The sequence below is a fragment of the Vulpes vulpes genome, chromosome 8 (genome assembly GCF_048418805.1).
Source record: "Vulpes vulpes isolate BD-2025 chromosome 8, VulVul3, whole genome shotgun sequence".
NCBI classification, from domain to species: Eukaryota; Metazoa; Chordata; class Mammalia; order Carnivora; family Canidae; genus Vulpes; species Vulpes vulpes.
The window spans coordinates 17,132,091-17,146,638 of record NC_132787.1 but is presented as its reverse complement, the minus strand read 5'-3'; the positions used below and the strand labels follow the sequence as shown (position 1 = coordinate 17,146,638).

Genomic DNA, 14,548 nt, shown 5'->3' with positions numbered 1-14,548 from the left:
TGTCTCTCATGAATAAACAAAATCTTTAAGAAAAAAAAAAAAAAGAAATGAAAACAGTTTCAGATGAACAAAATCTCATTTAAAATGCCACCTCATTTGGGGAATGTCTAAGGATACACTTTAGGAAGGAGACAGATCCCAGAAGAACCACCTAAGATACAAAATGGAATGTAAAATTTTAAGAAATGGCAGTTGTGGTATTAAAAAGAAAATCACAGATCTAAAATGGGGTTACTTATACTAGGTAGGCCATGTCACCAACCTGGGGCTTACTATCTAATCTACTTACAGTTTCAACCTCCTCCAGAAATGCAGTCCTAACTGGTCAGTCTGGAATTTCCTAGTCAGCACTCGTGAGGTAATCCACCTAATAAGACCCTTTTGTCCCCATAGGAAGGTGGGGGGACCTCTCTTAAAATAATCCTTTTATCTTTTTATGACCTGCTTGTCCTGCCTTTAAAAACTTTTCCCTTTCTATAGACCTTTGGAGCACCCCTGTAGTTGCTAGATGGGATACTGCTCAATTCATGAATTGATTAATAAAGCCAATTATATCTTTATAATTTACTTGGTTTAATTTTTGTTATTTAACGGTGGGTAAATTTAAACAAAATCAAGTGTATAAAGTAAAAATGACTTACATGAAGGATTATCAAAATTCTGAACAACTATATCAAGTAAGCTATGATGGGGGTGGCTAGAATTAAAGCACTTTACAGTATTAGTATTTTATTTTATTATTATTTTTTAAAAGATTTTATTTATTTATTCATGAGGGAGACAGAAAGAGAGAGAGGGGCAGAGACACAGGTAGAGGGAGAAGCAGGCTCCACGCAGGGAGCCCGACGTGGGACTTGATCCCGGGACGCTAGGATCACGCCCTAGGCCGAAGGCAGGTGCCAAACCGCTGAGCCACCCAGGGATCCCCTCAGTATTAGTATTTAAAAGATTCTGATTGACACAAGACTAAGTGTTCATGTTAAAATTCCAAAATTAACCCATTAAGAGAGGGAAAGCGCTGGGACGCCTGGGTGGCTCAGTGGTTGAGCATCTGCCCCAGGATCAAGTCCCCCATTCGGCTCCCTGTGGGGAGCCTGCTCCTCCCTTTGCCTACGTCTGTGTCTCTCATGAGTAAATAAATAAAATCTTAAAATAGAAAGGGAGAGTTTATATATCTACATTAAAAAAATGGGAAAAAACTGCAACAAGAAAAAAAGGCATTCCAATTATTCCCCCCCCCCCCCAGAAAAAGGCAAAAAAGACGGAGAAAAGCAAGACAAATGGTCAAAATAAATAAGAACTAAAAAATTTTTGAATTAAATAATGGAAATGCCAGATACTAATACTTGTGGGATATAGCTAACACAAGACTCAACTGTTTACAATGACTTCAAAGACTCAAAATTTGGGGAGATTTAAGTAGATTTAAAGTAATTTTAAGGAGATTTAAAGTAATTAAGTCCAAAGGAAATAGTAGAAAGAAGAGAACAATTAACAAAACTAGAAATCAAATAGAAGAAAAGATATAAGAGAGAATATTAACAAAGGTAAAAGTTATTTAAAGACAGTAATATTTAGAGGTGCCTGGGTGGCTCAGTTGTTTAAGTGTCTGCCTTTGGCTCAGGTCATAATCTCAGGGTCCTGGGATAGAGCCCCACACTGGGCTCCCAGGTCAGCAGGGAGTCCCCTACTTCCCTCTCCCTCTGCCTCTCTCCCTGCTTGTGCTCTCTCTTTCTCTCTCTTAAATGAATACATAAAAAACCTGAAAAGAAAAGAAAGGAAAGGAAAATAAAAAGAAAAAAAGCTCTTGTTTAGTGTCAGGAAACACTATCATTTGGTATCAGAAAAATGTGAGATTGACTAGAATGGTCCAGATTCACAGAAGCTTGTGATTTGGGAAGATAAAGGATGGAAGTGTGGGGGATGAGGAAACTGATTCCTGTGTGGCCACATGGCCAAAGGTACATGGAACAGCAGATGAGGTAAGTTATTGAAGGTAAAAGTTACCAATGGAATTTATAGATGGATTTGACTTCCTGGGAGCTGATTCATGGGATGCCTGAGGAAATGCAAATCACTAAAAAAAAAAAAAAAAAAAAGTGAATTATATAATCCCTTCATTATTGTTATCTATAATAACGAAAATAAAATTAAGAGTGCTGGGTCACTTTTGACATGACACCAAGCTGAGCTTCTGCCAAGTGGCTTCAAGGCTATTCCAAAAGAGAAAAATTATGTGAGGACAACAAAAGGTACTTCTAAGACCTCTGGCCACCCAAGGCTATATTGTAGGGCAGGTCAAAACCAAGAAACTAGTGGGATGTCTGGGTGGCTCGGTGGTTGGGCATCTGCCTTCAGCTCAGGGCATGATTCTGGAGTCCCAGGATCGAGTCCCGCATCGGGCTCCCTGCATGGAGCCTGCTTCTTCCTCTGCCTTTGTTTCTGTCTCTGTCTCTATCTCTCTCTCTCATAAATAAATAAATAAAATCTTAAAAAAAAAAAAAAAAAAAGAAACTACTGAAACTGGGGGGTAAGGGTGGAATTTGGTGGGAAGGAGCCATCTCATTTTGTAGATCAGTATCAACTTCTTCAAGAATCCTTTCTAAAATGGATTGAGAGTAATTCATAAGCAGTATCTTTGTTTTGAAATACTGTAGAGTAGAAAAGCATGTGTAGGTTGATACAAGACCCACAGCTAACTATGAGACGATCACAGGTGGCTATTCACGATCCACACACACACACACAGCAAGTTATTCCTAAGGGAACAGTCTGGTAGACTGGACAAAAGTCACTGTAAATTCGGTTTATCTTGAGGAATGGAGACTGCCTAACTCCTTCTATAAATGCCAAGTGGAACATTCCAGATGAAGTAGTTAATATGCTTCATATGCAAGCCATGTAGGACTGGCTTTATAGTAACTGGGATATTCATCCACTGAATATGCCCATTACCTAGTTCATAGTAAATGCAGGGGGCTCCTTTTGCCCAAGTACCTGCTGTAACCTTACTGTCATAAAATCCATCAGAGAAGCCTTATCAAATTCGCTATCTCAGCTGCTCCTCATGGATCGTATAGATGCTAATAAAAACATTAAATTAATTAAAAAGAATATGTGGAAAGGCAGAGGGGGAGAGCCATGGGACTTTTCCTAGCAGGGTGGAAAATTTTTTAAGTTATTAAGAGATAGGGTCAATAAAGCAAATATTGATAGGAATGAAACAAAGAGGAAAAGGAAAAGGAGTGTTAAGGGACTCATTCCAGCAGGGTAGAATTCTTTAGATGGTTATTGAAAAATGGGATAAAAGACACTGATGAGGCTGAAACAAGGTCTTAATAACAGCACTCTAAGGCTAGATAGACCAAAGGAACCCCTTCTTGGTACTCCTACATTAAAAGACGCCAAACAAGTTGGGTCTATTTACCCCAGTTTCGAGAAATTTAAAATGTGGGAAAGGCAAAGATTATAAGGAGAAATCAGACCTGGGATCCTCTAGGGCAACAGTCGGGCAGAATAATCAAGATAAATATTAACAGGGGTGCTTGAGTGGCTTAGTTACTTGAGTGGCTGACTCTTGGTTGTGGCTCAGGTCATGATCTCAAGGGTCCTGGCACCAGGACCTCCCTGCACTCAGCTGGGGAGTCTGCTTATGGGTTCTCTCTCATTCTTCCTCTGCCCCTCCCCACACTCGCATGTACATTCTTGATCTCATTCTCTATTGCTAAAATAAACAAACAAATCTTTAAAGAAAACATAAATATTGACAAAAGGACCAAGGTCTGGCTCACGCCCTTGTGGAGACCCAAAATCTATAAGTAAGGTACAAGAGTGGGGAAAATGGTCAGTGGGTGAAGAGAAGTTTCTGAGACTCCTTTACATAGAAGTCTCACGTACTGTAGTATTGAAACCTTTTAGTGAAGTCTTAATGTGGGCTACAAATTAGATAGAATATAAAAAAGTTTGAAGGTTGAAAGCATTAAGGTTGAAGTTTGGGTAAAAATTACAGTGTTTAAATATGCTTTACCTCAAACTACATATTCAATGCAATCACTATCAAACACCAACGACATTTTTCACAGAGCTAGAACAAATAATCCTAAAATTTTTATGGAACCACAAAAGACCCCAAATAGCCAAAGCAATTTTTAAAAAAAGCAATATTTTTAAAAAGCAATATTAAAAAAATTTTTAATAAATTTTATTTATTTATTCATGAGCGACAGAGAGAGAGAGAGAGAGAGAGAGAGAGAGAGAGAGAGAGGCAGAGACTACAGACAGAAAGAGAAGCAGGCTCCACGCAGGGAGCCCAATGTGGGACTCGATCCCGGGACTCCAGGACCACGCCCTAGCAGGCGCTAAACTGCTGAGCCATCCAGGGATCCCTGCCAAAGCAATTTAGAAAAAGAAAACTGGAGGCATCATGATTCCAGATTTTAAGCTCTATTACAAAGCTGGAGTCATCAAGGCAGTATGGTACTGGCACAAAAACAGACACACAGATCAATGGAACAGAACAGAAAACCCAGAGGTGAGCCCACAACTATTTGGCCAACGAATCTTCGATACAGTAGGAAAGAATATCCAAAGGAAAAAAGTCTCTTCAACAAATGGTGTTGGGAAAACCGGACAACAACATGCAGAAGACTGAAACTGGACCACTTTTTTTTGCACCATACACAAAAATAAATTCAAAATGAATGAAACACCTAAATGAAAGACAGGAATCCATCAAAAATCCTAGAAAAGAACACAGGCAGCAACCTCTCTGACCTCGGCCATAGCAACTTCACCAGACATGTATGTCACTGGAAGCAAGGGAAATAAGTAAAAATGAACTACTGGGATTTTATCAAGATAAAAAGCAATGAGAGAAGATATTTGCAAATGACACATCTTATAGAAAGTTACTATCCAAAATCTATAAAGAACTCAACCACCAAAAACAAAACAAAACAAAACAAAACCAAAAGAAAAACAAAACAAAAGCAAAAGCAAAAACAAAAACAAAAATCAATCCACACCAAAACAAAACCCAGTTAAGAAATGGGCAGAAGACATGAATAGACACTTTCCAAAGACGACCTCCAGATGGCTCACAGAAACATGAAAAGATGTTCGACTTCACTCATCATCAGCGAAATACAAATCAAAACCACGAGGAGATACCACCTCGCACCTGTCAGAATAGCTCAAATTAACAACAAAAAAACAACAGGTGTTGGTGAGGATGTGGAGAAATGGGAACCCTCCTGCACTGTTGGTGGGACTACAAACTGGTGCAGCCACCCTGGAGAAGTGTGGAGGTGCTTCAAAAAGTTAAAAATAAAACTACCCTACAACCCAGCAATTGCACTACTAGGTATTTACCCAAAGGATAAAAAAATACAGATTTGAAGTGGTACATACATACACCACGATGTTTAGAGCATCATTATCAACAACAGCCAAACTATGGAGAGACCCCAAATGTCCATTTTAAAGAAGATGGAATACACACACACACACACACACACACACATAATGGAATATTAGTCAGCCATCAAAAACACTGAAATTTGCCATTTGCAACAACATGGAGCTAGAGTGTATTATGCCAACTGAACTAAGTCAGTCAGAGAAATACAAATACCATATAATCTCTCTCATATGCAGAACTTAAGAAAGAAAACAGATAAACATATGGCAAGGAGGGGAAAAACAAAGACGGAAACAAACCCTATGAGATTCTTAACAACAGAGAACACACTGAGGGGTGATGGAGGGAGTTGGGTGGGGATGGGCTGAATGGGTGATGGGGATTAAAGAGGGCATTTGTGATGAGCACTGGATGTTGTATGTAAGCAATGAATCACTGAATTCTACTCCAGAAGCCAATATTGCACTGTATGTTACCTAACTAAAAATTTAAATGAAAAATAATAAACAGGCTTACCTGAATGTTTTATGGCAACAGATACTAGTATGACTGCAGAACACTTTCCCCAAAAGTAAAAGAGAAAGCCTATAAATTGCCCTTCAAGCAATATTAACTGGACAAGCTACATGGGAATAAAACTGTCTGAGCCTACAGAGTAAAGCAACAGGAATCCTGGTATGGACAAAGTCTGCACCACAGCCCTATGTGCAAAGCACAGACTGGGGTATGGCAAAAATCTGTGAGCATGTCCCAGTATTGAGTATTGGGATGCTGGACTAGAGAATTTCCATGAGAAGCAATTACCAGCTTGCTACTGAACATTAATTTAAACTGTTCCTGTGCATGAAAGACATAAAATAGGGCAGCCCGGGTGGCTGAGCGGTTCAGTGCCTGCCTTTGGCCCAGGGGGTGATCCTGGAGACTGGGGATCGAGTCCTGCATCCGGCTCCCTGCATGGAGCCTGCTTCTCCCTCTGCTTGTGTCTCTGCCTCTCTCTCTCATGAATAAATAAATAACATCTTTAAAAAAGAAAAAAAAGGAAAGACATAATCTTGAAACCTGAAATACTAATGATGTCTTAGGTAATGCTGGAAAAACACTCTAATGGAGAAGGCAATGTTTGATGAATTCCAAAATAAAATGGAAACTATTTATACAGGATCTTGTTACAAAGAGAATGCAAGGAGGAGATAAACAACCAGGAGCCTCTTTTCCTACAGGACTGACTCTGGAAATGTACAAAGAGTTGCCGGATTCTGTCACTTGTAGAAGCCGGAAATCTACTTGTATGTAGCTGAACCTAAACTGGAACCTAAGGCATGCTATTCCAAAGGTAGAAGCATCTGGGTTTAAATAAAAAGGAGGAATAGCAGCTGAGGGTAAAGGAAAGAATAAATGAATTATGTAGTAAAGGAAATCCAATATACATTAACACCTCAAAAGAGGCGTAGAGCAAGAGATAATATTATCTCTATCTACAATTATCTACTATTGAATTCATTAGTTCAATTATACCACATGCCTTGAAAGGGTGAAACGTGTATTGTTTAGACCACTACTGCTTCTGGAACCTGACAAGAATGAATGGAAGTCTGCAAACCTGAGCAACCTCAGCCTGTGAGACATTTCATACAATAAAGATGATGGACTGAACTGTTAATGAGTGAACGGGACTAGTAAGAACTAGTAATCTGCCAGCATCTTTTAACTATCAGGATTCTTTTGCTATATGGGATCCTTGGTCAAATACCAGCGGGTAGCCTGTGGTATTATAAAACATATTTGGTGTTTGTTCATAGTTGATGATGATGATGGTGATGATGAAGGAGGAGGAGGAGAAAGGCAGAAGGAGGGGGCAGGAAGAGGAGAAATAAAAAAAAAAACTAAGTAAACTATTAGACTGATCTGGTAACTTACATCTTCCCAACAAGAACAAACAGATTGTAGACAAGTTCTCTCAGTCATGGAACAAATAATTACAACCTTAAATAAAGTCTTCTCTATCTTCCAGAAAAAAATAGAACACTTTCCAACTCAATCTATAAAGCTAGAATAGCCTTAATACAAAAAACTAGACAAGATAGTACATGAAATGAACACTAGAGTGAAGACATAGATGCAAAAATTCTAATAAAAATATGAACCAACTAAATCAAACCATATTTAAAAAGTAATGATACATCATCATAACCAAGTACGGTGGGGATCCCTGGGTGGCTCAGCGGTTTGGCGCCACCTTCGGCCCATGGTGTGGTCCTGGAGACCCAGGATCAAGTCCCGCATCGGGCTCCCTGCATGGAGCCTGCTTCTCCCTCTGCCTGTGTCTCTGCCTCTCTCTCTCTCTCTCTATCATAAATAAATAAAATCTTAAAAAAAAAAAAAAACAAGTAAGGTGTATCTCAGGAATAGAGGGATGGATTTTTCACCTTATTAAGTGATTAAAAGGAGAAAAATATGATCATCTTATTTGATGTAGAAGGAGCATTCAATAAAATACTACATGAATTCATGATTTTTAAAAACTTGAACTAGGAATAAAGGGAACTTCTTTAACCTGGTACAAGGCAGTCACCAAAAAAAACACTACAGCAAAATATTATACTTTATAATAAGTGAAACAGTAAGTGTTCTTTTTTTTTTTTAGTAGCGCCTGGGTGGTTCAGTTGGTTAAGCATCCAACTCTTGGTTTCAGCTCAAGTCATGATATCAGGGTTGTGAGATGGAGTCCCACCACCTTGTGTTCCACACTGGGTGTGTGGAGCCAAATAGAGATTCTTTCTCCCTCTTCCTCTGCCCCACCCCCACTCATTCTCTCATAAATAAATAAAGAAATAAATGTGTATTTTAAAAAAATAAATAAATGTGTAATAAAAAGACAAAGATGCCTGCTACTATCAATTCTATTCTATATTATACTGGAGAGCTAATGTAGTAAGGCAAGAAAAAGAAATAAAGGTGAGAAATACGGGAATAGAAGAAACACAATTGTCATTATTTGCAATTGTTTACTATTGTAAAACTTCACTGAGAGACATTAAACAAGACCCTTAGAAGTGGAGAGCTATAGCATTTTCGTGGAAGGGGAAACTCAAAATTTTAAATATGTCAATTGTCCTCAAATCAGATTCAATGCAATTCCAATAAAAAAGAAGGTGTAGTATTGTCTGTAACATAGCATTATCTTTGTTACAAAGTGCTAATGATGGTATGGCTTCAAAGGATTAATGATTTTGAAAGCTCTTTCAGCTTTACGTGTTAAAATGATGCCATTATTTTATATTGTAATGTACCTATAGACACATGTGAAAAATGCATATTGAATAAATTAGTCTATTTCTTGGGGAAAAAAAAAATAAAGTAGTGAGGGAAGCTCCCTACCAGATACCAAGACTTACTTTAAAGCTATAGTAAAAATTTAGTACAGCAACAGAAAGATTGGCAGAATAAACTGAAATATAGGAACTTACCTAAGACAGAATAGGCTCCCTGCATGGGGCCTGCTTTTCCCTCTGCCTGTGTCTCTGCCTCTCTCTCTCTCATGAATAAGTAAATAAAACCTTAAAAAAAAAAATCCTATGACCAAATCAGCTATGGTGTTCAGCTGAGCACAACTAGCAGTTTGTGATTAGAAGGCTTCCAACTTTTTCAAGAGAACTTTAAGTAGCTTCTACTTTTTGACCGGGTTACTTCATGCACAATTTACAAGAGGAAAGAGAAGAAAGGTGGGGAGGAGGCATTGTGAAGGAATCACAGGCTGGGATGGCAGTTCAGTGTGAGCTGTGGGTAACTGCTTATCTCCATTGTAAAGAGTCAAAGAAGGTAAGCAAGGCTCCAAAGTGTTCCTGCGACTTTAATTATGGACATGAAAACCAGACACTAGTGTTTAAGCTCTCCTTTTATTCCTCCCTCCATTATTCCTCTGAAAAGAGGATCATATTCCAGTCTTCCCAGTGTCTTGTTCCAGGTATTTCCAGGGTGCAGAAGAAAGTTACCTTTTCTGATTTGAGGTCCTGGAAAAGAGCCTCTATCTCTTGGGTGCATTCTCTACTTAAAACTTCTAGCTAGTTACCATCATAAAGTGTAATAATACACACTTTGGGAGTGTAATATACACACTCTGTAAATGGCAGATTGAATCTGTTTAAATGGGCTGTGGACCAGAATTTCAAATCAGTCTAGAAGGACAGTTTCATCATTAAAATCCATCTACTTTGATTCATTTTGGGTTTTCATGGTTATTGTTTAGCCCTTGCAATGTTTTTAAATTTTATGGCATAGCTTTATTAGTGAATAAAACAAGAAGTATTAGATGTTATTAAGATCCCCTTAACACAGGAAGAATGAAGGAGGGCACCAGAGTACAAATCAACATAATCACTTTTATTGCATTCATTTAAATTGAATCTCTTTCTCTAATGGGAGAGACATTGTCAATATTAAAATGTGCATTTATGCAGAGCTTTCATTTTATACTCTACAGTTATTTAGCATGATATCATTAAAACAGATTAGCAGAGTGAGCTAATAATTTAAAAATAAATATTAAGACAGATAAGGAAAGGTTAAGTGTAGTGCCTGATACAGTTAATATGGTGGTTAAGTACTCTGGAGAAAGACAGATCCAAGTCCCATTCTTAGCCTCTACAACATTACCTAATCGCTGTGTGATCTCAGGAAGGTTACTTAGCTTCCCTGAGCCTCAACTTTCTTTTGATAAAACATGGATAAGAGCAGTAGCTCATTGTTGAACAGAAAAGTAACCCCAAAACGTACAAGGCATTTTTATAGTATAATTCCTAACATAGAGTGATTTCGGTGAATGGTTATAAAATTAACATATGAGACTTTCTGGGGATCCCTGGGTGGCTCAGCGGTTTGGGGCCTGCCTTTGGCCCAGGGCACGATCCTGGAGTCCCGGGATCAAGTCCCACGTCAGGCTCCTGGCATATGGAGCCTGCTTCTCCCTCTGCCTCTGTCTCTGCTTCTCTCTCTCTCTCTCTATATATATATCTATCGTGAATAAATAAATAAAATCTTAAAAAAAAAACAACATATGAGACTTTCTTTTGTAGGACACTTAAAGTGTGTGTGTGTAGAGGGAAAGAAGAGGGAGACAGAGAGAGTGAGGAGAGTATGTGGGTCCTATAATCTCAGGATTCATAAAACCAAATTACCACAAAACCTTACAAAAAAAACCAAAAAATAAATCTCATTTATGCTCATAAACACTCATGTTTCTTCATCTGAAACTGAATTGGCAGATATTAATCAATTATAACTTTTCAACAGCTTCCATGAACCAGCTGGGATAAGCTAATCAAACAGCGGAAAGATGACAGCTCAGGACAGACCACACACGGTGAGACATACAGTGCCTTTTAATAGAGAAAGTGTGATAATGAAAGGTTTTTTTTGTTTTGTTTTGTTTTTGGCTTAAAAAAAAAAAAGTCCTAACATTCAATATAAGAGAACATTTATTAGGTCCTCAACCCTGAAACAAATGCCTTGACTATTTAATTTAACAAAGCTATACTTTAAATGCAATAATATGTTGGACCCATGCAACTTAAAATATACATAATTTATAGGGGATTATGTTGGACTGATAAATCAATAATAATTACAATAATATCAGCTATCATTTAGCGTCAAGTATCATGTACAGGTTTTCTTATTTAGCCTTCACAATAAATCAGTGAGAGAGAAGGGAAAAAAACCCTGTTATCTTCATAAAGATGAATTAATTGACACGAAGATTATGTAACTTGTCTGTGGTTACAGTTAGTATGTGACAGAGCAGAGATCCGAACCTAGGATTGTTATGTCTTCAAAAACCAATATTCTTTCTGGCCCAAAGCTGAACCAAGTCAGAACTAAAGCTGAACCAAACGACCTTCAAGATCTCTTGTCAATCCAGGATCTAAATTATCCAGTTCCAAGCCCCTGCTCTCTCCCAGCAACTCTCTAACCCCTACCCTGGCTTCAGGGAAAAAAGCAAGAAGGGAAGAAATTGAAAGAGAAAATTACTTAAAGTTACATGTTTTAGATACAAACACGTGATCTGCAGGTAATGATCAGCCCTAAGAAAGTGAGAGCAAGAGGAAAGGAAAGAATTTAGATTGGTCATTAGAGAACTTCCTGACAACAAAAATTGAGACATCAGAACACATTATCAAAGAACATTATGTAGGATAAACTGAAGAAAACACAACCTCGTGAAGGGCTGTCAACACACAAATAGTGTCAACATACACACAAGATGGGGAAGTACAAATATAGCCTACTTGGCTCAGCTTCACTTATAATTTAAAATAGAAAAGAAAAAAAAGGAAAGTGGTAAAATAAGCTTGACGGCAGCAGTCAGGAGATTGCACTACAATCCTGCTAGCCTAAATACAAGTTAGCAAAAAGCTAACCCAAATATTTGTGCCACATTTTTCAAAGGACACATCGATGTAGCAACCATTTTGTATTTTCCTTCAACTCACTATTCATTAAGACAGAGCATCTTTATTTCCTCTGCAAAATCATGTTCAGATTGGAACAAGTACTCTAGTTTAGACTCAACATTAGTCATCATAAATGCACTCATAATATAAAACTCAAATTTTGTTAGGTTTCTTAAGTATATGCTGGGAGAACTTTGAATGGAAAACATCACAAAGGTAACTTCCTTTTGGGAATAAAAGCAAAATAAAACAAAAGCACTCCATACAACTCCAGTAGAACCGTTAACCCAGGAGAGTCACAGCTAGTGAGATCTCCCATAGGCAAAGTTCCAAAGATGAATGCCTTAGGAAACTTCAGAGTCAACAATCTCATTTATCCCTGTCCAATGTCAACAGAGTTTTGATGTGAACCTTTACTGATCTGCAAAAAATGAGATGGCTGGCTACATGTTCTTGGTACTAACATCATTCTCACTTTCAATATGAAAAGAAATGTATTTCTTTTATGATGATTATGTACTATCTAGAAAAAAGGGCCTATTTCTATTAAAAAATAAATATATTCAAGTCAATCAGATTAATGCTTCTGTAGGCTTTCCTGTTTTTGTCCACAGCCACTGATGCCTCAAAGAGATGTAATATCTTAGCCTCTGGTCCCACCTAAAATAGGTGCTCCTTTTACACAAAACAGAAGGCTTCTGACCATTAATAATTTGGTTTTAATAAATACCCCATGGAGGTGCAGCAGTTTGGATTTATAAGTACTTTTTGGGGGAAGTTTTAGAACCCAAGGAAGACTTACCTTGCGAGTAGAGAAGGATCTGCATCTCTAAAAGAACACAGGTAAACACCTGTACCAGGTTCTCCAACCCCAGAAGCTCGAAGGCCTCTCGAAGAGGATAATCGGAGAGGGGGAGTTCATTGGGCCCAGGTCTCTGGCAGATGACAGGTTCATAAACACCATAAAATTTCAGTGATCTCCCTGGAGGTGGGAGGGGTACCTCATAAAGAATGTTATGGATGTAGCTCTCCAGCGGCAAGGGCGGTGGCTGCTGTGAGGTAACCGCCCTGTAAAGCTGGATAAGGAATTTCTTGCAGGCCTGCATGAATGGCAGTGGTGTGATCAAACATATACTTTTTGAAACATACAGGGTGTCTCTGCTGATGTCATAGGAGTTGTATCGCTGGAGTTTCAAAAGGGAAGTTGTATCTCCCTCATCAATACTGCTTGCCAGAGAGTCCATGCTGCAGGAGGATGAAGCATACACGCTGCTATAATGCTCTGCATTGTGCATCTGGTAGAGCGTCTGCATTGCTGTGCAGATCTGCTTACTTGTAACTTCTTCATAAAAAGTGAGAACAAAACCATAGGTACGAGAGCCATCTTCCCGGGTAATTATAAATGAGTGAAACTGAGGGTCTTTATTGTCAGTCTGAGTTCTGAAAGACAGCCCTTTAGGCATGCACAACTGTGGAGGAAAGGGGAAAAAGTATGAGAATGCTATACACAAATAACTTCAAACTAGAGAAAATGTTAGTTGTTTATAACCTAACAAGACTCAAAAGGACACAAGTTTTATCCATATTTAATATTATTAGTAGTAGCCTTAGAGATACACTGTAAGTTCATTTACACATTGATAAAATTATTTTTAAAAGAAATCTATATATACATACATATATATACATACAAACATACATACATACATATATATAAATATATAGAGATGGAAAAAACATCTTTACTGTATATTACGTGCAGGAGGTTTGACTAAGAATGAGATCTTTGACTTGCTCCCAGTAAACTTCTTATCCAAGCCTGTGACCTTCAACACTGCATGTGACTTCTCCAAGTCTCACTTTCTTTATCTACATTTGCTAGTCAATGACTTGAAGGCAAAATATTCAATGGTACTTTACAAACATTTAATATTTAAGTATTAATCACTATTTCTGAAGTGATGATGGTAATGTTTCAGAGGACTAGAGAAGTAGGTGAAGGCTCATTTGATAAATTGAAAAAAAAATAAAAACAATAGTATCACTTTGTTACTATTTTGAACAATATGATACTTGATCTTAGAAACAGAAACTATAAAAATGGAAGGTTTTTTTTTATTTACTGAAGCAGAAGAGTAGAAACAATGACATCTTAGATCCGTTCCAGTAAGTATTATGCTTTAGGTCTTGGTAACTACCCAGGATTGAGTCAAATTTGGGAACAAAACGACCTGAAAGTTAAAGATGCCTAATTTAAAATTCTTAAAATGCAATTTGAATTCATTCTTTAAAACATTTTAAACAAAATAAAAATTACAAAAAATTTGAAAAGAACTTTGTAATTTAACTACCTTAACATAATGATCATTCTTATGTATTTCTGTTTTTGTATTGCAATATGCTTTCTGCATATAAATAATTTTACCATAGCTATTATATTTTTCTTTTTTCAGACTTAACAATTGATCTGATGTGAAATTTGGAAGTTCTCCCCATGTTACTTAAGAAAATGCAATTCACCTTAAAAGTTACGTGTCCTTCATTCAAATTATCAACAAACACTTATTAAGTGTCTTTATGAGCCAGGCCCTGTGGGGGTGATTCAGCTGAAAAAGACATAAGACATGCTCCTGCTCCTATGGAACTTCCAGTCCAGTAAGGATGACAAATGACTAAAAAA

General features: G+C 37.7%; 1 protein-coding gene across 3 annotated transcripts in view; it reads right to left on the bottom strand.

The window, feature by feature from the left end:
* Positions 1–14,548, bottom strand: part of DENND5B (DENN domain containing 5B) — a 189,537-nt gene that overhangs the window by 84,854 nt on the left and 90,135 nt on the right. For all 3 annotated transcript variants that reach the window (XM_072765635.1, XM_072765634.1, XM_026000077.2), the window contains one exon: positions 12,671–13,337. In XM_072765635.1, the coding sequence (XP_072621736.1) occupies positions 12,671–13,337 (667 nt within the window). The remainder of the gene's footprint in view (positions 1–12,670; positions 13,338–14,548) is intronic.